The 24,440-nt window shown below is 39.9% G+C and overlaps 1 protein-coding gene across 1 annotated transcript in view; it reads left to right on the top strand.

The window, feature by feature from the left end:
- Nucleotides 1-24,229, top strand: part of LOC103603852 (ceruloplasmin-like) — a 34,525-nt gene extending 10,296 nt beyond the window's left edge. The window contains exons 6-19 of the mRNA XM_008588443.1: nucleotides 1,609-1,774; nucleotides 3,499-3,629; nucleotides 4,003-4,143; nucleotides 4,792-5,003; nucleotides 6,637-6,787; nucleotides 7,544-7,756; nucleotides 10,087-10,294; nucleotides 11,024-11,163; nucleotides 12,524-12,652; nucleotides 15,109-15,215; nucleotides 16,590-16,791; nucleotides 18,706-18,845; nucleotides 22,765-22,927; nucleotides 24,068-24,229. Coding sequence (XP_008586665.1) covers nucleotides 1,609-1,774; nucleotides 3,499-3,629; nucleotides 4,003-4,143; nucleotides 4,792-5,003; nucleotides 6,637-6,787; nucleotides 7,544-7,756; nucleotides 10,087-10,294; nucleotides 11,024-11,163; nucleotides 12,524-12,652; nucleotides 15,109-15,215; nucleotides 16,590-16,791; nucleotides 18,706-18,845; nucleotides 22,765-22,927; nucleotides 24,068-24,072 — 2,108 coding nt within the window. The 3' untranslated portion in view covers nucleotides 24,073-24,229. The remainder of the gene's footprint in view (nucleotides 1-1,608; nucleotides 1,775-3,498; nucleotides 3,630-4,002; nucleotides 4,144-4,791; nucleotides 5,004-6,636; nucleotides 6,788-7,543; nucleotides 7,757-10,086; nucleotides 10,295-11,023; nucleotides 11,164-12,523; nucleotides 12,653-15,108; nucleotides 15,216-16,589; nucleotides 16,792-18,705; nucleotides 18,846-22,764; nucleotides 22,928-24,067) is intronic.
- Nucleotides 24,230-24,440: the final 211 nt, after the last annotated feature.

The raw sequence follows: 24,440 nt of genomic DNA, 5'->3' as shown, positions 1-24,440 counted from the left end.
TGTTTTAATTAATTATAGCAACTAAGTGACAAGTATTTATTAGGATTCCCTATGTGCCGTGTCCCTCCCAGGGCTGTGAGAAAAAGAACCACTTAGTTTCTTCTATTGTAACTCAAGGACAAATTTAATTATAAAACTTAGAAAGGAATATCATTTTCAGGTTAATGTACACTCAGCCCCAGCTGCTCCGAGCTACCTCGTTTGCAGATGATACCCTAAAGCCAGGTCTTTCCACCTCAGCTCTGTAGAAAGCCTAGGATCAGTCCTAGTAAGAAAGCTCCTTAAAGCTACTTGGCCGACGGATCCCAGAGCTTTCTCCTGCATTTCTTCTTTTTCTGTGTTGCTCTACAGTTTTTTTGTTCTTTTGTTTTTTTTTTAAATTTACTGCTAGTCTTTTTTTTGGTAGTAATTACAAGAACATATGAATGCTGGAAAAGGCAGAAAGGAAGGAAGGGAAGGGAAAAGAAAAAAAGAGGAAAGAAAGAGGGAGTCCTTGAGTAAACCAGCTGATAAAATTTTGGTAGCTTCAAATTGGTCATAGTGGGAGTGTTTACACCACAAAAACTGGCACATAATCAGATTTTGTGTTTGTTTTTGGAGAGCTGCTTTAAGAACACACCATTACTCCAACCCCACCCACCATCATCCCAGTTCCGTCCCCAGAGAGTAACCACGGTAATCAACTTGGTGGAGTTCTTGCAAACCTGTTTACTCTGCATGTTCACACAATATATACGAACATGTAGAGATAAAAACACATAGCTATGTTTTGCGTTTAGTTTTATGTAAGTAGATAACACTACATATAATATTCTGTTGCTCACTTTCGTTGCTCATCATATCGAGTCTTGAAGTATTTTTCCATGACTTTCCCTATGCATCTAACTGTTGCATGGTTTCCTATATTTTGGATGTAATCTAATTTATTTAACCATTTACCTACCGATAGACATTTAAATTGCTTCGGTTTTTTTTAGTTTATTAACAATGTTACAGTTAGCAACTTTTTCTATGTCTCTTTTCATGTATGTGCAAATATTTCTTGTGGCTAACCATTAGGAAGTGAAATCATATAATGGAAGAGCTTTTAATTTTAACAAACGCTGCCAAATTGCCTTCCAAGAAGTCTATATTAATTTACGCTCCCACCAACGATGCTCTAAAATCAAAACACATGACTGATGCCCTCATGAAAATGGATCTGCCTTGATTTTCTTCCTGCCTGCCAACTAGTTACTGTAATAAACCACCTAACTCATTAGTGACTAGTGGTAGTAATTTCATACCCATGAGGGAAGATGTTCCTGGCCAAAGAGACTCTCAAATTCTTTTCAGTAGGCAGGTGACTTCTTCATCTGGGAGTTGGTCCAATGTTGGTCATTATTCTCTAGTAATATATGTCCTTTTAATATTCATCTTTGCATTCTGGGTTTTATACTTGTTTCATACATTTTAAGTTTTTACATAGATTCCATAAATAAAATGCATCAGATTTTTCAAAGAAAAGGAAAGTGTCAATATTGTTGGCTAAAATTAAAATTATATACAGACAAGAAAATTTTCTTGATGTTTCAACAACATTCTCTACTTGGGCTTATTGTTTTTCAGACACCATGAAGGCATTTTTCAATGTAAGGAGCTGCCAAAAACCTTCAACAGATGTTGCCGGGAAACGTGTTATACATTACTACATTGCTGCTGAGGAAATTCTCTGGAATTATGCTCCAACCGGTATAAATTTCTTCACTAAAAAAAATTTAACAGCAGCTGGAAGGTAACAATTCACTGGGTAAAATATTTATGGTTAAATAATAAAGTTCATTGAAATTTTTTATAATCCAGTACCTTCTAAAAAGGATTTAGTCATCTTATAATTAAAAGAAACTGACAGAATAGAGACAGGAAAATAATTGTATCAATAATTGGAATGTACTGAAGCTAAGAATCATTGCTACACAAAATTCTCTAAATGCCTTGGCAGTTAATGTAAAAGAAAACATACTGGTCGTCTTATTCCTAGTACTAAATTTTAAAATGGACTTATTTTATGCTTATGAGACATTTAACAACATAGTGGGTGATGTCGTCAATAGCAATTTTACAAAAATCTAAAAATATTCTTCATGTGTAATATACACTTCTGCTAAGAGTTGAAGTCATAATTAAATCATTTTATTTGATATCCTTAGGTCATATTATACAAATATTATTCACTCGATAACATCTAAGAATGCATTAGCAATTGCTGTTTTAATGATCAAAAACTAAAATACATTGCTGTGGCATCAGCATTTAAAAGTGGGTGAGAAGTATTTCTGATATTATAACTGCTATGTATATTTACCAATTTGAAGACTGAAAGAGTATTAATCCTTCTGGCCTATTGAAAGAAAGTTGTATGTCAGAAAAGATCAAGTTCTAAAGCCACCGAAAAATAAAGTTTTCCATAGTATTTGTTTTTCTCCAATTCACTCACAGAAAAGTTGAGAAAACAAAGAATACTATGTCAAGTGAACATTTCCTTACATTTTAAGCTCATTAATAAGTTATTCAATCTGTGTGATGAAAATTTTGTATTAATTGTCAGAAGGATAATTGGGCTTCCAGCAAAAAAATTAGATTCAGAGTTAGGTCCTATCCTTATTTTATATTGACTAAAATAAGAATGGATTAGTAGATTTTTTCATTTTGCTTTATTCTCCTGGCTATGAATTTCTATGACGTCTTAGCACAGCAAGTTACCACTTCACTGTTAGGAAACACTTTTTCTTAGGGGCTTTTTTTTTATTATGATAGAGAAAAATAAGAATGACATTTCTTTTTTTTTTTTTTTTTTTTTTTTTTTTTTTTTTTTTTNTTTTTCCGTGTCCGGCAACGGATCGCAACCCTCAGTGTTGCCCCCATACCAGACCAGGGACCGGCAACGGGATTGCAACCCTCGGTGCTGCTCCCGTGCCTCGCTCACTCGGGAACCAGTCTGTATGTGGGATCCGAACCCTCGGGCGGGAGCGCCGCCGCGCTTCCCAAGCGGCGCACTTATCCAGTGCGCCACCGGGCCGGCCCCAAGAATGACATTTCTCATCTCGCTATTATAGCATCTCTGTAAATAGTTGCCCTAAAAGCAATATTTGCTACTACCTTCCTGAAAAAATCAGACATCATGTCTTTTAAATTTTTATTACAAAAGAAAATTTGCAGATAAATGAATAGGTAGATACATATAGATAATTATATACATATGCATTGACAAAAGACTGAAAGGATATCTATGAAAAATAGTGACAGTGGTTGTGTATAGATTGTGGGATTATGGAGATTTAAATTTTCTTTGTTGTATTTTTCCTCATTTTCCAAATTATCTATAATGAGCACGCATTAGTTTTATAATCAGAAATAAATTACAAGTATTTTAAAACAGATGTGTGTAGATTCTTGCTTTCCTTTGAAATGATCACTGTAACTACAAAAGTTCTTTGTGCATCTACTTTCTCTGCACAGTAAATCCCAGAAATATTTCAAAAAAACCCCAACCAGAATTGGAGGAACTTACAAAAAACTAGTTTACCGTGAATACACAGACGCTTCCTTCCAAACACAGAAGGCAAGAGAAGAACACCTTGGAATCCTAGGTAAGATTCCATTCACAGCTTGTGAGTTATAAACACCACTTATATATATTATGTGCCATCAAAACAGAATTCACAACTCAGTTTTAGAGATTTTAGCTGTCATCTCATCACCTTATGAAAACAATACATTGATTCACCCAATGATTTAAACTGCATTCTTTCATCGCTATAAATCCAATGAGATGAATATCTTCATGTGATTCAGATAACTTTATGAGGCCCTAAATCATCTACACCTGCTGCATTCGGAGCCATTTCTAGTTCATGGCATCATCCTTTTAATTTTTTCCTAAAAGAACCTTACTACTTAGACACAGCCCAATAATTACTTTCATGAAAAGCAAGGACAGATGCTAACTGTGTTGGTTTCTAGGCCCTGTCATTAAGGCAGAGGTGGGACAGACCCTCAAAGTCACTTTCTACAATAACGCCTCCCTGCCGCTCAGCGTTCTTCCCCATGGACTGCGTTACAACAAGAGCAACGAGGGCTCATTCTACGAAACGCCTGGAGGAGGTAAGCTGAGCTCCAGGGAGGCCCAAGTGAGCCATCCTGCCATGTAGTGTCAGCAAGAAAATAAAGTCCCCCTAAAGTTGTATTGCAGCCTACTTTACACATTGTAACAGCCCAGTGTACTTACTGTTCAGTCCTCATGCAACTGTCACCAGGTACTGTAAGGTGACTGCAAGATAACAGTTCATGGTCTTAGAGATCTCATAGACTAGACTAGGTGTAGAGCTAGTGCTTGGGCTCACAGGCCCCTCGAGCCCGTTGTCCAGACTGGGTCACAAACCCTCCACACGCAGGTCTACGAGCTAGGTAATAGGAGAAGGTCCTGGGAGCCAGGGGTGAAGAAACAATAGGCTTTATTCAGAGCTAGGAGCAGCAGACCTAACATAGCTTTCTGAAGCGTTCTCTAGAAGGTTGGCCCATCTGCTCCCTTAGTCCTTTATACTCTAAGTCCATAAACCAAAAAAGAACAACCTGGATGCGCATGCACAATCACAGCAGACACTAACAAGGGACACCCGTGTGCACGTGCGCACCCACCTCATGCTGGGCAAGACTCCGAACATCCGAGGGGCCTTGACCATTTTCCTTATATTTTCCCAACACTAGGGTACCTATGGTTCCAAGTTCTATTTTATATATGTTTATTGCTAGGTACCCCTCCACCCTCCTCACATGTAAATCCTGGTGCAACGTTTGTCTATACATGGGAAGTTCCAAAAGATGTGGGTCCTACCTCCACGGACCCCACTTGCTTGACGAGGCTCTACTACTCCTCAGTGAATGAGACGAAAGACACCAACAGTGGCCTTGTAGGCCCTCTCCTTGTGTGCAGAAATGGCAGTCTTGGAAAGGATGGCAAACAGGTGAGTCATGAGGCCCAGTCAGGCGTGCCTTGGTGACAGGTTGCCTGAGACAACTGCAGAGGAATGCAATGTCACAGGGCCACAGGAGTCAGTAGCCTCAACTTCCTCTGTGAACTGACGTCTCCCGGTTCTATTCTTTCCTCAGCTCCAGGCCTGTGTCTTCCTCTGCCCAGTGAACACTCACCTTGGCATGTCCCACAGACATCTCAAAACTATTTTAAGCCTTAATCTCCTGGACAGCCACTTACCATCCCTCTGTCCCCTAAGGCAGCCTCTTTTCTTCTGTCCTGTCTGTTAACTACATCACCACACTTGGGGCTTCCATCCACACCTCCTTCCTTCCCACTTCATGGTAATCGTTACGTCTCCAATACCCCTGCCTTATTTTAGGCGCCATTATCTCTTCATGAATTCCTTCCCCTCCTGACTTCTGTTCCCGCTCTCATTCCACTTCAGTATAGTTCCAGAGCCCTCCTAACAGATCTGGTTGCCGCACTCCCCACACTGAAAGTCACCCCACAATTTGTTGGCTCAGAAGCCAGAACATTATATCCTGCCAACCCCTCCAGATTCATGTCCTCTCCCACTCCCGTACTGCACAATGAACTTCTAACTGGATAATTAGAACTGGCTAATTCTGCCGTACTGCAGAATTGGCTTGTTGGTAGTGAAGGCTATTGTACATCTCTGATGTCCCCCTCTTCTCTCCGTCCCGAATGGCTGTTCCTCACTGTTTTATCTACCAGAAGGGGAGACATTTAAAAAACTTAACCTGAGGGTCTCTTCCTTCGAACACTATTTCCTAACTAAAGTTAGTTGAAGCTCCTGCATACATGGTTCCTTATGTATGTTTCTATTAGAGAATTTGTCCATGCAATTATTTTTTTCTGGCCTGTCTCTCCCACTAGACTGTAAGTTCCTTGAAAGCATACACAAGATTTTATTAATTTTTTGTGGCAACCACAGCCCCTCTCTGGCATATAGCAGGTGCTTGATGAATGAGTTTCCTTTTTTGTAACTCACAAGTGAACTAATACCCAAGTTCTTTTCCACATTTATATAAAAAATTCATATTTAATAAAGCCTTATAAGTGCACGAATATATGTACAATTGGATGTATATTTTATTCAAAACAATATGCATGTATAATTATCTATATGTCATTAATAGTCTCATAATTTTAATAGTACATCCAATTTTTATGTTTTATCTAAAACTACAAATATATTTAAATTATCTATAAACCCTAAAAATACAGAATCTCTAGAATTTAAAATACTTTATTTAACTTACTTTCCACAGAGCATCCTATGTGAAAAGCTGTTGTTAAGGAACTGTGAATAAAGGGATTTAGCTTTGTGGAGTTTAGAGGTAAAAGTCCCTGGAGTAAGAGCTTTATATGAAAAAAAACCCATAGGATTTCTCTCAACTTCTTAGTTCTCTAATAACTCATTCACTGGTATTTATGCCTGTATATGAAATGTCCACGGTCAGAAGTCATGTGACCAGATTTTCCACAAGTATACAATTTCCTTGTGTGGGAAGTCCTGTATACAGATCCACCATTTGACTAGATTTGAATACGAACTTTCTATACTTCTGATCTATTCCTTTTTCTATTCTCATCCACAGAAAGGAGTAGACAAAGAGTTTTATCTGCTTGCCACAATATTTGATGAAAATAGAAGTTATCTATTAGATGAAAATATCAGAACATTTACCACAGAACCTGAAAAAGTGGATAAAGAGGATTCAGACTTCCAAGAGTCTAACAGGATGTACTGTAAGAGAAAATTTAAATTACAAGATAAATGCATTAAGTTCTTATTTATTTCATTTTTGCCTAAAGATTTATAGATTAAGAGAGACTTACATTTTTCCCACAAAAGTTGGCTAATCCATTTCATGGTTCCTTTAAATATAATTTCCCAATAAAAAATATTATCTAGTAGGGTGATTATCTTTAATTTACCTGGTATTTATCAACAGCTTGTTGATGTAATACATTGTTTTATCTAAAGCTAAATGTGAAATAGAAAAGTCACATTTTTCTCTATTGCCAAATTTAGTAGGGTGGGTGTGGTGGGGTGTTTGTTGAGCTGGTTGGGTGGTTTGTTGGTTTTTGGAAACTGGACAGTGTAGTGCAAAAAGGGTTGGTCTAGAATCAACCCTAGTTGTATTAACAGTTAGTATTAATAGTTTCATTCATTAACTGAATGACACTAGCCAAGTAACTGCCTCTCTGGCCTTGTTTTCTCAATTCTAAAAGGTAGGGGTTGGCTGGGATGATCTAGTGAGAGCACCGTCTAGTTCTGCCATTCTCTAATTTTATAATGTCATTGTAGCTCCCTAGGAAGTGAGTAGATAACAGCAGAGGTGAGGAAAGTTGTAAAAAAAAATGCTTTAATTAAAAAAAAAAAAGTTTAAAAAATTGCGATTCTAGCATGAGTGAACTGCTTTACGATTAGTGCTTTGTTGAGTTTCGAAAGATATCAAGTGCCAGTAAATTACTCTTTTCTTTGTTGTGTATGTCTTGCAGCCATAAATGGATACATGTATGGAAATCTGCCGGGGCTGAATATGTGCTTAGGAGACAAAGTTTCCTGGCACGTTCTTAGTGTGGGATCACAGGAAGATTTACATGGGATATATTTTTCAGGAAATACCTTCACTTCCTTAGGAGCAAGGAAGGACACTGTAACTGTGTTTCCCCACACCTTTGAGACACTTTTGATGATACCTGATTCCACAGGTGAGTAGTGGATCCTCATTCAGCCTTAAGCCCATCCAAAGTATGCAGAAGCACTGTCTTTATATGCACTGAATATTCTGTTTGTACAGAAAAGAAAACGGAATTGATGCAAAGAATGCTTGGGAAAACTTTGCCTGCTCCATTTAATTTATAGGAGGCTTAGCATTGCATTTTCTTGTATGCAAAAATCCCCTCCCCCTCTCCAGGTCCTCTTCCTGGGCCTCCATCCTCTAAATCAACCCAGACTCCTCAAAAGATATTTTAAAGACTTTTAACTTGTTTTCATTCTACTGTCTTCTGTATTTCTTACTGTTCTGTCCACTTGTTCCCCAGGCCTTCCTCCTGCTTTGACTTTACCCTGCTCTTCTGCTTTTCTCTCTGTACCCTTTCACCAACACACTTTCACTCCTTGCTAACTTTGCTCCCTAGGCAGACGTTGAGCTTCAATGAGGTTGTTCTTTGCTGGCAACATTTTTTAAAAAGGCAGCTCATATCAGAGAATTTTGTGGGGATCAGGGGGACCTGGCTTCCCCTCTGAATCTAATTCCCTCACTCGTAAAATAGGGATTGCAGTAACTTATAATTTACAAAAAGGAATAGATAATGATCAGTTGACATAGACATAATATAGTAAAGTGCCTGGCATATGTTAGACTTTCACTAAAATGTTAATTCCTTCTTTAATTGTGGAAATCCACCTTCATCCTCCCTCCCTCCCGCCCCCATGTATCTGTCATGGTGAAAAACTACTGACACGAATCAAATACCAGCTATACAGTAAACTAGCTGCTCTATAAATACCATGGCTTGGTATCTTCACTCTTTGTGATACCAAAGGTTCATTTAACTACCGTTTCTATATTTCAGAATTTTAAATTTTACTTTCCAAACAAACATAACATGTGATTCAGAGTAACTGGGGGAAAAGAGATCTTTCTCCGATGTGCTGTCTCTTCTCTCGCTGTTAGCAGATGCACTCAGGCGCTCGCTCAGGGCAAGCTCTTTCCTGCCCTGCCCCACTGCCTTTCCCCTGCAGGGGTTTTCCTGAGCTTAAAATTTGCCTTCTCTCATTCTGGTTCCTAAGCGATGTCAGCTGTAGCAATCACGCGGAGACGTCTGCTCTGTGTCAGACACTGCTCTACAGCCCACACGGGATCATTTCATTCTGAACAAATGCTCTTTTCCAACCCCCCGGAGTCTGAAGGTCTTGCTTCCTTGTAGTCCTCTTGATTCTTACCCTCTATAAAAGTAACAGCAGCAACAGACATGTACAGAGTTGAGCGAGCATCAGTGCTGGCGAAGGGAATGTTAAGCAGCAGCATCAGAACACAACGGGCATAAAATTACCAAAGTAAAAGAAAGAAAACTGGAATTCAGGTGGAGTTTACTGATCTGAACCAGGCTGGAGTTTCTTTGTTGCGTGGTTTGTTTTTGTTGTGCTCACTGTTTCAGGTTTTGAACACATTGGACTGATTCCCTTCAACTTCCTTTCATTCCCGAGCCGCTTCCTACCACTCTGACACAAGCCACCTCCCCTCTTCTCGATTGTTTTAACAGCCTCCCAGCAGGTCTCCCTTCCTCCACCTTGCCCGCTCCAGTCTATCCTCATCACGGCTGCTAGAGTGTCCTTAGTTATTTCATTGACTTGAAATCCCATGAAGGCTCCCCTTTTCACTCAGGAAGCACTGCAGCCACGTGGCCGGCCCTCCACTCCCCTCTGACCTTGTCCCCTTGTCCTCTTGCCCTTGCTCACTCCAGCCAGACACACAGGCCTCTCAGATGGTCTTCAAACACAACAAACGGGCCCCGGCTTGGGGCCCTGGCTGCCAGTTTCCTTTCCTGATTGCTCTTCCTCCACACCTACCTCACCTCGTGTAAGTGTTTGCTCAAACGTCACCCCCATCAAGGCCTATCCCGATCACCCTACATTATATGGCTGGTTGCTCGCTTGAGCACCCTACCCCCCGAAACGCTCAGAATGCACAATGCTCCTCATACTGCTTTTTTCTTTAGTCCATAGCATTTACCACCTCCCAACATACACAAAAGTTACTTAATATGCTTACTGTCTATCTCCACAACATCCCGCAATGTAAACTCTGAGAGCAAAGATTTTTAACTATTTCCTTCTCTGATGTTTCCAAGTGCCTAGAAACATGTCTGGCACAAAGAAGATACCCAATAAATATTTGTTGAATTAATAAAAAAATGAATGAATGACTGAATGACCTTACTCTACTTCTTTGGGGGGCTATATCTTACAGATGACTTTACAGAGGAAAGAAATCTGAATGCAGCGCTTTGAACATTCCTTTCTTATTCACCTCTAGGAACTTTTAATGTGGTTTGTATAACAACACAGCACTATCAAGGAGGCATGAAACATAAATACCATGTGAGGCAGTGTTCCAAGCCGAACCCTGATCAAACACAATACCAGAAGGAGAAAAAGATTTACATCGCAGCTGAGGAAGTTGTATGGGATTATTCTCCTAGCAGGAAGTGGGAGACAGAATTACACCGCCTGCAAGGAGAGAAGTATGGTGATAGCTCTGGTCTCTGACTGGGAAGGGTTGATTCTGAGTCTTCCTCCCTGTCCTTTCAGTCTTCCTTTCTGTGGGGGAGGTGGAGGAGGCCTCTATTCATCTGTGTGTGGTATGGTGTGTGCATGTGTGATGGGTATGCAGCTGTCGTGTGTGTGTGCTCAGGATACTTTAATTGTAAATAACCTCAAAATTTGTGCGTATGAGGTATTCAACTGCCAATTACTTCAAAATCTTTCTAAATAGCTGCACAGCTTACTCTGTGCTTCATTTCTCCCACCTTTCTTCTCACTTCTCGCACCCTTCCTTCCTGTGCCGTCCCATCCCCACAGCAACAGAAAACGGAACCTCGGCGACACCAAACATTTGGGATCAGATTTTTCTTTTGTCTTCATTTGTTTCTATCTCTATTCTTCTGGGAAGTTGATACTGAAGATGCTGGTTTTTCTCTTTTTGCAAAATTTGATTTCCTTTTCTGGTTTTCTCTCTTACTGTTTATTCATTTATCAAAACTAAAATTTCATCCTGAAAACATTTTTTAAAATACAGAGTGAATATTCAACTGCTTTGCCAGAATTGATTTTTTTTTTTTAAAGAGGCATTACTTTTCAAGGTAAAAGGGCCTATAGGTATAAGAATTTCTTCCACATGAATACTTTGCGTGATTTCATGGGTAAATTAACTAACTTTGCGGTTTTTCATTTTTGTTTTCATTTTCTTAAAGCGTAACAGACATATATTTGGATAAAACTGGATCACTTCTTGGGTCCAAATACAAGAAAGTTGTATATGTTCAATATGATGATATTACATTCACAAATGCAACCAAAAGAAATGAAGATGAAAAACATCTGGATATATTAGGTATTGATAAGATTGGTTTTCGGGTTTTCTTCTCATCCTCAGCCACACCAGATTGTTGCACACATGCAGGATGCTATCAACCTCCACCTTGACAGAGGAGAGTGCCTGTAATTCTAACTCTAATTCGTTTGCTGATAGGCATTCTTACTGGAGGAAACAAGTATAAAACCCAGAATGCAACATGATTCAAGTATCATTTCCTTAAAAGTAAAGATCAACTAGGAGACCTATAAGTCACCCCCAGCCACCCACATGTAACATTTCCAAAAGTCACATGGAATTTCCATGGGTCAAATGGCATTTCCAGAAATCGCATGTCACTTCCACACGCCTGACTCCTGTCTGAGTGCTGACATCTGTGTGTACATTGGAGGCCCTTTTTTTGTGTGGAACCCTGAGGAGATTGATTTACATGCTGATGAGGGGAGCTTTTGCTCTTCTTGGCTCCTCACCGGCCTCTAGAGTGTGTCCTGCCATGACCCTTGGAGGGAGCCCTGTGCTATCCAGTGGCTGCTGTTTTGAAGTGGACCACTATCTTTAGTGACAGTTTGTTTTCTCTAGGATTCTTGCCGAATGCACAGGATAAATAACACATTATAACTCTCTAGATCGTATTATTATTTATGCAAAAAGTAAAACACTTTATAGAAAAGGCAAAACAAGCATAATGTTTGGGAAGGTAGAATTGAGATGGGGACAAAGGTGCTGTTTTTAGCTAGTATCTAGCATTTGCTGGGCACCTTCGGGACTCTGATTTTAGTAATTTCAGCACAATTTGAAGAGAGTTCTTGCTGCTTATTTCATCTCAAAACCATCTCTGTTTCAAAATTTTTAGAGCCACCGATTCAGTCTGCTTCCAAATAGAAAGAAGATTTAAATGAATGTTATACCTACATTTCCTGGCCTGGGATGGAAAGGCGAGAGAGTAACATAAAGGGGTCTTCAGTCTGAGAGAGGGAGAGTCACCCTGGGTCGGGACACAGGCCTTGCCACTGCTCACAGCCTTACACCAGGGCGAAGGGGCAGGAGATAAAAGGCTTAAAAGATGAAGTTAGTCAAGAAAGAAAATAAAGGGCTGTATGCCTAAATTGCATGTCTTCCTAGGCATTAACTGATGCTCATTAAAGCAAGTTTTCTAGAGAAAGAGCTTATAAAAATTCTAAATGATTTACGTTTTTTCAGGCAAAAATAGTTTTATAAATGAGCAATGATCTATTTGTTGAATGTGTTTTTGTTTCATCTGGCTGCATGGTAACTAAAAGGATAAGAAGAAGTCACTATATAAATACTTAAGAGAACACGTAACTCATCATTTAAAATAAAAAACAATTACACACATTTTCTTTTTTGCATTTTCTAGGTCCATTAATATTTCTCAATCCTGGTCAAAAACTTCACGTTATCTTTAAAAATAAAGCCTCAAGACCATTTTCCATTCATGCTCATGGAGTGAAAACAGACTCTGCCGATGTCGTTGCAACACAGCCAGGTAACTGTTTTGAGAGAAAGAAAATTCTCACAGCTTTCAGGCAAGACTGTAAAGGAATGTTTTTTCTTAAATACGGGTGCAGTTCCAGATGAGAGAGACCAGTGAACTTCATAAGAAGGGCCTGAAGGAGGAGTTTGGGAGGGGTTCCAACTGCAAGTCTAGTTTGCTCCAGATTGGGGCACCACAGGCAGAATTGTGAAGTGAGCCTCTGGTCTTCAGGCTGCCTCCCCAGCATGTACAATGTCTCCTGTATGGTCATCCTTCTGGGGATTCCTACACTACATTCAGTCTCTCCAGCTCCACGTGCTTAAAGTAGGGACTGAGTACAAGATGCATGGGGGGTGGGAGGGCAGGGAGCAGGCAGAGAGCTGACCCAGAGAGGGGAGGAAATGAACCCACATACCAACATGTCGGCACAGCATGCCATCCTGCACACCCAACTCAGAAGAAAACCAATACTGCTTAAATAAAATCACCCAGGAAGCAGACCCTGAAATGCAGATTTGTGTGTAGGCAGTGCTTTTGGGATTGACGACTATGGAGAGAAAGAGAAAGCAGTAGGATTGGGCAGAGGTGAGGCTGAGCGAAGATACAGCCACAGCAGAAGTCAACCCAAGCCTAGGAGGAGTTCTGAAGACAGGGTGACCCTCAGCTGTCCTGGGCTGTGTGAGAGAGCTGAGCCTCTGTGTCCCCACGTCAGTCATTGGATGCAAGCTTGGGCAAGTGGCTGTCTTCAGGCAAGGCCAATGCTGATGGAGGCTGACACCTGCTGGAGCAGCAAGTCCTCACTGTTGAAGGGGGCACCTAAGAGGGGCATCAGAACATCTACCATAGTCACCCATCAACACAAGAAGTTCTGAGAATTAAGAGTATCAATGAAGGAGCCAAACTGAGAAAGAAAACATTTGTTAAACAGGGGGATTAAAGATAGACTTTGATGGTGGGCGAAATATTCCCTTTTGTTTTTAAAAAACAGACAGTCCCATGATGCTACCAACATGAATCTCCTATCAAGGGAGTTTGCAAGTCAGCCCTCTGTTCCAGTTAGTCAAGAAAGGATTATATTGCATGTGTTTCATAAACACTTCTTAGTACCTGCTGTGTACAAGGCACTGTGTGGTGTGCTGAAAGGTGAGGGTTAGTACTAAATAAATTGTTAAAGATTTGAAAGCAGGGAAGCTGTGGGTGGGGCTGAGGAAGACTGTGTCAGGGGTGCTTGGGAAAATTAATTTAAGCCTCTATAAGTGAAAGATGTAGGATTATGGGGGAAGGAGGCAACCAAAAGAACTTTACTGCCAGAGTAGAGAATGAAGACTCTATAGGACTAATGCAAACAGCTTTGGGGTCAGTGCAGAGGCACATGTAATCCACAAATTGGAAGGTTCAGAGCTAGGATTCAAGGATTTGTCACATTTCAAAGCCTAAGTTATTTTTAATACAGTTGTATTAGTCCATTTTTGTTGCTTGCAACAAAATATACAGAACTGGGTGAATTATAAAGAAAACAAAATCTATTGCTTACAGTTTATGAGGCTGGGAAGTCCAAAGTCCATGTGGTGGTGGCAACAGTGACCCAGGTGTCTCACATTACATAATGGTGGGCACAGAGAGAGCAGAGAGAGAGACAGACAGACTCTCCTCTCTGTTCTTTTAAAGTCCTCAGAACCACACCCCTGACCACCAAAATCCATTCACTACTGCAGGTTCCTACAATCCAATCACCTCTTCAAGGCTCCATCTTTCAATTACCATAATAGGATTTTCCACCCTCTTGACAGTCACAGTGGGGGCCAAGTTTCTGATACATAAAACTTGGGGGACACAATTCAAGCTTCAGTGAGTTTTGTGGAGGACATAAATCAATCCACTACAACAGTAAATATTTGTTGAATAAATTAGATATTTAATGATTGACATTTTTCAATGGCAGAATCACTATAAGGTTTTGATTCAGTGACCAACATCACTGAACAGCCAACATCGATAGTGACATTGATGTCACATGCGGCCCAGGTCACGTGACACCCAGGGCTTCAGATGCCCCGTCTCGTGTAATCTCTACATCCCCATTTTATGTGCATGTGGAAATAGAAGCTCAGGAAATGTGAACACGTTGAACAGGATCACAAATCTAGAAGTGGACCCAGAAGACAAGTGAAGACTGCACTGCCTCATATTTTTGTAGCTTTACTGTTTGCTCGTTATTTGATTCCTCGTAAAAAAGTCTGATTTAAAAAGCTTGTTTTAGGGCCGGCCCGTGGCTCACTCGGTAGAGTGCGGTGCTGATAACACCAAGGCCATGGGTTCGGATCCCATATAGGGATGGCCGGTTCGCATGGTGCTGACAACACCAAGTTAAGGGTTAAGATCCCCTTACCGGTCATCTTTAAAAAAAATAAAAATAAAAAAAATAAATAAAAAGCTTGTTTTAAATACACTTTTTTTGCCTATTTTAGGAAAGATTCAAACCTATACCTGGCAGATCCCTGACAGGAGTGGTCCTGCTTCAAAGAACTTTGAGTGCATACCTTGGTTTTACTATTCGACTGTGGATGTGGTTAAGGTAAACTTTAAATCAAATCACAGTTTTTATCCTATCTCCTCTTAGAAATTATAATGGAAGGAAGAAAGGATTTATCATTGTTTTTAAAAAATCTTAGTTCTATGTAAGCTTTTAGTAAGTGACTTAAATACTGCTCACCTTTTAATCCTACATAAGTTTGCATTTTTCAAGAGCAAAATAAATGATTACATTATGTTTACTTAGATTGATGATATTTTCTAAAATGTCACTGTGAATTAGAAAATATATCTGGGGCCGGCCCGGTGGCGCACTGCTGTAGTGTGCCGCTTGGGAAGTGCGGCTGCGCTCCCGCCGAGGGTTCGGATCCCACATACAGACCGGTTCCCGCTCACTGGCTGAGCAACACTGAGGGTTGTGATCCCGTTGCCGGTCCCCGGTCCGGTGTGGGGGCAACACTGAGGGTTGTGATCCATTGCTGGACATGGAAAAAGACAAAAAGAAAAAAAAAAAAGAAAATATATCTAACTTGGGCCGAGCCCATGGCGCACTCGGGAGAGTGCGGCGCTGGGAGCTCAGCAGTGCTCCCGCCGCAGGTTCGGATCCTATATGGGGATGGCCGGTCACCGCTCACTGGCTGAGGACGGTGCGGCCGGTCTCAAAAAAAAAGACAAAAAAAAAAAAAGAAAATATATCTAACTATATGATAAAATCTTATAATTTGTACCATTGAATAGGATTTGAGTTACATAAAACCAAGTATAGAGTTTTAAAATTCTATGATTAATGAGAAATAAATATATACATACTATATATATATATATATTTAAAACCTTCAACTCTGGAGTTCAAGTTTATTTGCATTACAAAAAAAAAAAAAAAAAAAAAAAAAACCCAGCCCACATTCTCTTTTTGAACTCCTGCTTATCTTGGCCCACTCTGCCTACAACAAGAAACTGCACAGAGATTTAATCCCAAAACAAAATAAAGATAAACCTAGGCTCCCGACTAAAAGCTGCTGTGGGGCACAGACACATCTGGGAAGGGACTAAGTCCTTTTTAGACTACCCTGCCAACCAACTCCAATGCCAGGGAATTCTAATTAAAATCAAAGTTCTGCTTTTTAATTAAAATTTCAAAAATAGACCTAAATCCACTGAAGAATGTGCCTACAACCCCTTTCAGAAGATTGTTGTTCTCTTTAGACTTCAGATCTAATGAGTGCAGTTACAGTTTTCCTTCAGTCAAGTCTTGAACATGTCAAACGTTTTGTTCCTCACTCTCAGACTTAAAATCCTAATAAACAAAACTTGGGATGTGACCTCACTAAAGCCAAAACTTGATTCTACTCCTTTTATTGTTTGGGGGAAAGTTTTAGTTGCGAGCACAGATAATAATCTTGCTTTGCCTCTTCAGGATCTTAACAGTGGACTGGTGGGGCCCCTGATCATATGTCGCAAGAACACCAAAACCAGCATCGTTCACCGTGTTCTCCTCTTCATGATTTTTGATGAGAACACATCCTGGTACCTTGAAGAAAATATCAAGACCTATTCCTTAGAACCAGACAAGGTGGACAGGAAAAATGGCACCTTTAACTTAAGCAACCAAATGCACGGTAAGATCTGCTAACTAACCGGCTCACCGACTGCACAGCCTGCAGGTTGTTCTGTACAAATGGAACAGATAAAGGTTCACACTGGCCAAGCTGGGCATGTACGGAATATGATCACGTAGAGCTGTAGTGTAAATCATGTAGACCAGAGGGTGGCAATTTTTTTTTTTTTTGTAAAGGGTCAGTTAGTAAAGAATTTAGGCTTGCAGGTCATGTGGTCTCTGTCATAAGCCATACTGTACTCTACCATTTTAGAAAAAAAAAAAAGCAGCCATAGACAATATGAAAACAAGTGAAAGTGGCTGCAAGCCAATAAAACTTCATTTATGGACACTAAAATTTTTATTTCATGTCATTTTCACGTGTCAAGAAAAAATGTTCTTTAAATTTTTTTTTTCAACTACTTAGGAATTTAAAAGCCATTCTTAGCTCATGGGCTGTAGAAGATAGGCAGAGGACTGGATCTGGACCACGGGCTGTGGACACTGACTTAGCAGCATAGCAAATTCTCGTTCTTTCTGGAGCCATGGGGCAATGTGAGACCAGGAATATCAGCCAGCATTTCTGGAGAGCCTGAATGTACACTTTTCTAAGTGTTTTACCTGGATGAACACAGAGAGAGGGAAGCAGACTGAAGCGAACACGGTCTCACCCACCTTCCCCATGACCATTACCAAAAGCCTTCCCAGGCAGAACTTTTGGAAACTCCATGCTCATCAACCAATGTTCTTTCACAAGTGAATCGCGACTGGGCAAGGCTAGATGACACACACACCCCCGCCCCACCGCCACCACCTAGAATCACAGTAATAAGACAATTATCCAAATAAAAAGCACAGAAACAATCTCACTTAGTCACCTTCTACCCAGCCAGACTTCTGGTTCCAGTCCTCTCAGCTGAGGAAGCTCAGGGGTACGGTTGGGTAAGGGATCCTTAACTAAGGCAAGTGAAATATGGTGATCTTCAACTTCTTAGGTGTTTTTTTCCCCCAGAAATACACGTGAATTTAAAATTAACCCAAGGGCTATGTCCATTCTATGCATAGTCTTTTCATATGCATCATAGAGGGCACAAAGCACTTTACTAAGTCCTAAGGAGGTGCGAAAGCCCACAGGATGGGGTGTCTTTCCTCAGGTTGTTCACGGTCTAGTGTGGATGCTGTGACAGAAATGCAAACACAGTCTGTGGTTTAAATTCTTATTTGGAAGGTTTGGAAAGGCTTTATGATAGGGAAGAAACATTGGAGTTAATAGGGCTGCATGGGGGTCTGTCCAGTAGAAAAGCAGCAAAACGGCATTCCAGGTAGGTGGAAGAATGTGAGCTTATTACACAGCACTCAGGAAGAAAGAGCCAACATAATTGTGGAAGAACTTGGATGCCCCATTCAGAATTTACACTTGATCCAAACCAGTTTCTCAGCCTGGGCACTACTGACATTTTGGGTGGGGTGACTCTTGGTTGAAGGGGCTGTCCTGTGCATTGTAGAGGTTTAGGAGCTTCCATACCCTCTACCTACTAGATGCCAGTAGCACCTCCCCCCGAGTCATGACAACCAAAAATGTCTCCGGGTTTGCCAAATGTCCCCTATGAGACAAAATCACCTCCTGAGGAGAACCACTGTGCTGAAGGCACCAAGTACACTGCGATATGGCATGGCAGGGATGGACGTGTACTCTAGGAACAACTTTGGCAATCGTGTAGGCATAGGCAAGAAAAACTCTAGGATCAGACACACCCATGAGTGGATAGTTTGGTCGTATGTAACAGCCTCTTCAGGCTGGCTCTAAAGTCCTCACAGGCTCTGAAAATATCAGTGATACTTTCTATAAGGTGTTAAAAAAAAAACCCCACAAAACCCCCACATTGTTTTAAGCTCTTGTTGAATATGATAAACTGTGTTTGCCCCCATCCCCCAGCAATTAACGGAAGATTGTTTGGAAATAACCAAGGTCTGACGTTTCACGTTGGGGATGAAGTGAACTGGTATCTGATCGGCATGGGGAGCAAATATGACCTGCACACAGTTCACTTTCATGGTCACAGCTACACATACACGGTAAGAGCTTTCGGCAGATCCATTTGATGACTGTGGTACCCTGTAAACCAGTTGCTGAGGCAGCATGGCGGGATAACAGGCCTGGAAAGGAAGCAACAAAGCTGGAAGTTGCAGACGTACGATCTATAATGTATTAGATGCACGTAAATAATTATGAACTTCACTCTTCATATCCCATGGACATTAGATAAATACTGGTGGAAGACGAAGTGCATTTCTCACCAATCTGATGTTCTCAATCTATCACAACTTTTGTTTTTTGAAAATTTTTAAACATTTGGTAGCATAAAAGAAAAATACCCAGAACGCTCATATATACATTTTGCCACATTTGCTCTCTCCTATATTTTTTTCGGAACCCAATTGAAAGTAAATTGCAAGCATCATGATTCTTTACCCCTAAATACTATGGCATGTGCACCCTAAGAAGAAAGACAATCCCCACCCTACCACAATTATACAATCAGCCTCAAAATTACATTAATTCAATGATACAAGCTAATATACAATTCATTCAAATATCCCCAGTTGTCCCTAAAATGCTCTTTATACATTTTTTTGTTTGTTTGTTTGTTTTTAATTCAGGACCTAATCGAGTTTCATTCATAGTATTTGGCTGCCATCATTATATCTTTGCTAAAATCAGAAGAGACCCTCTGCCTTTTTTTTCTTGCTGTTTCATAACATTTAATTTTTGAAGGTTCCGGGCCAGTTTTATAGAATGTTCAGTGTCTGCATGGGTTTGATAGTTTCCTCATGACTGGGTCCATGTCAAACAAATTCAGCAAGGACACTACATAGGTGCTCTTCTCGTGAATCACTCAAGAGGTCCGTGACAGCAATAGGTCCTAATACTGCTGAGACTGCATTTGATAACTTGGTTAAGGTGATGTGAACCACTTCTCTCCATTTTAAAAGTATCTTCTTCCTCTTGAAATTAATAAATAAACCGTGAAGTGCTTTTTTAAAAATATACTTTATTTTCTAACAATTTTTCATTTTGTAGTTTTAAAAAGCATCCATTGATGATTCTTCCCAGAATCAATTTTTATAATGGGGATTAAAAAATGATGACTTTCTAATTCTATCATTCGTTCAATATTTATTATAAAACAAAAACTTGGAACTAGATCTCAACCAGCTTGCTGGTACCGTTTTTATTATTATTATTGTGATATTTTTCTATTTTACGTATTTTTAGTCAGTCTTTTTATATCTTCCGTGTGAACTGCTTCTTCTCACCCCACTAGTGATACTTCCTTACAATTGTCTTTTATGATCACTTTGGATTCATCATTTCTCTAACTTATATAAGTATTTAAAATTTTGTCCTTCGACTTTCAGTCTCCAAGTTAGTATCATTTATTTACTAAAGGAGCATTTTTATGACATTTCTTCATCCCAATCCCATACATAAACATTAATGTGTAATTTAAAACCAATTGTACTTATTGCATTTGACACTTCAGACATTTAACTCAACTGCCTGGCGTTAGCACAGTTTATCTTTTCTGAATTGTTAAGTTTCACATAAAGCTTTCCTGAACTCCAGAAGCATCGTGTTCATAGCTTCTTTAGCGCACAGTGTCTATTGTGAGAATAAACTGAATGAGCGTGCACGACTTGGTTTACCCAAAGCTTTTTTTGATGTGCTGCTTTCTCTCCCGTTCTTTAATGAACAAACTCTTTCCTCTTCAACTTTACTTTTTGGCATAACAAACTGTTTTTATTATAGGAACTTTTATATAATAAAGTAGACAGAATGATATAACAGACCCCCATTACCCATGACCCAGCTCCAGCTACCTTGTCCTTCTACACTTATCTATACTCCTCATATTTTTGAAGCAAAAGCTTAGATATTAGAATTATTATTAACTTCATAACTGTTCATATTAAAAACCTTAAAAATTGGAACAAAGGAGAAATTTAAAATCTGGTTGGAGTGTCTTACAGGATATTCGATGTCAAATATAATAGATAGGTCAGTTCAGCAAATGCCTCTAACATGCCTAGAACCATGCTAAGTGTTGTGTGGAGCTGAAAGGAAATCAATGACTTATCTTTCAGGGGCTATTACATTAAACGAAGGATTAACAAGACAAAGAACTTTTCTTCAAGAAGGAAGTGGTAGAAGTTGATTTAAACCTTGGCTCTCACTCCAGAGTCTGAACTTTTGACTGTTTCACAAAACTGTCTCCCTTAGGAATGAGCCTATTTATACCACAGAGTCTAGTGTCACCAGCGCTCAACTCTAGCTGTTCCCTGTCAACCCTTGTAGATGACCTCATCCGGCCTTCCCATCTTCAGGCCGAATTTAATTACTCCAGCGTGATGCAGCCTCTGGGCTTTGCTCCCTGAAACTCCTGGGGATAGCAGAACAGCCTTCTGAGGTTACTAACCTGATGCTGAGACAAGCCAGCTCCTCACAGTTCGTTCCCTAAAGCTACAGTCTCCTGGGGTACCAGGGCTCTAGGCATGTATTGCACATTTACTGGTGCCTTGGACATTGTCGATTCGTAGTAAAATTTTTTTCATATTGTTCTATACATTTTCTGACACCTTAGAAATGCGTCCTATGTCATTTATATTATTTTCACCTTAGATGCAAAATTAAATCTTCCTAAATAGCAATGCCTTGAGCTCACACTCTGCATCCAGCAGAAAACAGCTCAGCCTTCCTCCTGTCTGCCTCCCATTATCTCCAGGGAGTCTTGAGAGCCTACATTTCTCCCAGTCACCCCAACTCTGATTTCCTGCTGCTGCTCATGTCCCCTGCCTCTCACCCCCTGGGGTGGGTATCTTTTCCATCTCTCTGTGCAGTTCCAAAAACAGAACATGTGCCATTTCCTTTGATAGCTCTTCAGCAACCACAATATCAAGGCCATTGTGGATCACAGACTTTTAGTGAAAGTCTGGGCATAAATGAGGTTTGTTTTGTTTTGTTTTCTTGTGTTTTTGGGGGGGGGGCTGTGGTTTCTTTGTTGTCGTTGTTGTTGTTTTGCAGTGCTCCACCGTGAAAACACCTACCATTTGACAGTAGATGCCTCTGTTCTCAATCAGCCTTCCACCACGCGTCACTGACAGCCTCTGGCTCTCCTACTGTTTATTCTCACCCTCAGCACTTGTTTCTCCGCATTCTTCCTCTCCAGACTCTTCTGACATCTTTTTTCTCCTCATATATTCTGGTCTCCATCTTAAGCTGCAGTTGCCAACCTCCACCCCTACACACCATTCTCCAAATACCTCCCGTTTTATTTTGCAGAACAATTTATCTCCCTCTTACTCTCCTCCTAATCCATCTGGACCAGGCCCTGGAGCTTCATCTCTTAAACTCAAAGTTGCCTAAAGCAGTAGTGCTTAGGAGAGAAATTGTTGTTGAGTAACAGCCCTCAGCCCCCCGCCCCAACTCCCAGAAGGCAGACTCAGCTGTAGGAGGCAGGGAGTTCCTCCTCCTCTCTCTTTCCTATCACCATGAGTTTTTCTGATTAGCTGCATCTTGAGAAATGATCATCCTTCACATCACCAATATCCTTAGTTAGAAATATTTCAGTTGGAACCTTTGGGATTTGGGAGACTGGATGTTCTTTGAAATTTAGAGCATTCTGCTGTAAGAGATGCGGGCAAGGTATGCGGGCACCAGTACTGACCACAGGGACCTTTGTAGAGTGAGACATTTTCTTTGCACCCTGCCTAACACTGGGATGTCTGGGACGTACTCCTCCTCCAAACCCTCAATTGTAGTCTGAGGACAGAAAACAATAGCCCCAATGATTGGATCTGTGCAATGGTACTTAGTGCTTTCTAATTGTCATCTAACAAAGTGTATTAGAATTGGGGAGTTACAGCAAATGGTAAGATGTGTAAATGACTGATATCTTTTATAAACCATTTAATGATGTTTTATCTCTTTGTTAAGGATTCGGGACTGTATCGATCTGATGTTTATAACCTTCCTCCTGGGGTCTATCAAACTGTAAAGATGTATCCAAAAGATGTTGGAACCTGGTTATTTCACTGCCATGTTGGTGAACATATTCAGGGTGGAATGGAAAGCACTTACACTGTACTTGAAAGAAAAGGTAAGCGCTGTTAGCCTAACTAATTATTAGTGGTCAGATTTAAATAAATATGGTGTTTATATAAGGATATTTGATCCATTGTAAATTTACAGGATATAACACACCACTCACCACCACTCTTCATTCAAAGATTACTGTTTTGAGATGACCAATATACTCTGATTTTATTTTCTTTATAAAACTTAGGGAACTGTTTATAATCTGATAGAAGATACTCTAGAGTTGCCCAGACTCACATAATATATGCACAAGGTTTGAACAATTTGTAGAAGTTGAAATACAAATGTCTATTGAACCTATAAAATATCCAACTTTGCTAATAACCAAATTACTTAAAAATCACATTTAAACAACAATTAGATACCTTTTTAAGTATATTTTGGCAAATATTTCTTTTTTAATGATCATATCAATACAGTGTTCTGAGATGGGTGCATTACATATACTTTGGTGATAATTCCACCTGGCAGTTGATCTTAAAACATTTTCCACAATGAAGAAAAAGATTTGTCACCGTTTTATTTTATGCTAGTGGAAAACTGAAAATAAGCAAATGATCTACTATAAATTTGCTACATTTATCATCTAAAATATTATGAGGGGAGAGTCAATGTGGACAGATCCTCTGAATCCTGTCTGAATATAAGGACTATGTTTCTCGCAAAGCCAAAAACTGATTAGGCCAAAATATAATTTTTACCTACAACATCCTATATTAATACCAATAATAATATCATTACTAATACAGCTGTAATAATTATTACTCTTAATCCTATTCATGTACATTCTTAGCAAAAGAGACTTTGGTGCGCTGTCCAAGAAATAAATGCCCCATTTAAAACATCATTTCTTTGGGAAACTAGATTCTGCGTTTCAAATAATATAAGCCAAACTTCGTTGGGTCTACACGTCATCTGTCCCCATGGGAGGGTGACAATGATGTTCCTCTGAACTTAATAAGTAAACTTTCATGGAGAAAGTGATGGTAGTCATTTTAAGGATTTCTTTTAAGGATGTTCTTGAGGCTTACATAAATTTTGTATTTATTCTGTGAATGTATGTAGTCATTTAGTTTAATAGTCTAACTTAGAAATGTATTATATAATATCAAGTTAACTCTTGAAGCTTTCTTTTTTGCAGCATAAATATCTTTCTGATATGAATATTGCGAAGCCCACGAGCAGAGGCAAAGCTGCCAGAGAAGGAAAACTCCAGGGTCAAAGGAGTACAGGAGGGACCAGCTAAAGATGTTCATGACAATGTATCAGGAAAACTAGTTTGAAATAAATGTGTTCTTAGTAAGTTTTGTGTGTGAGCTGCTTCCTATTTCTGTAAGTTGACAGTGGGGTGATGTCTGTGCTGTGCCTGTGGTGGTGTAACAAGGCTTTTACCAAATGGCTGTGGGGGTTGGCAGGCGGGACAAAGAGAGCAAGTGCAAACTGAAGTCTTGCTCAACTAGAAAAACAAAAAAACAAACCAGGAGCACGCGATTCAAGAATTTACCCTAAACTGC

The sequence above is a fragment of the Galeopterus variegatus genome, unplaced genomic scaffold (assembly GCF_000696425.1).
Source record: "Galeopterus variegatus unplaced genomic scaffold, G_variegatus-3.0.2 Scaffold4827, whole genome shotgun sequence".
In the NCBI taxonomy this organism is placed as follows: domain Eukaryota; kingdom Metazoa; phylum Chordata; class Mammalia; order Dermoptera; family Cynocephalidae; genus Galeopterus; species Galeopterus variegatus.
Note: the sequence above shows the minus strand (reverse complement) of the source record. Positions and strands in the feature narration are given on the sequence as shown.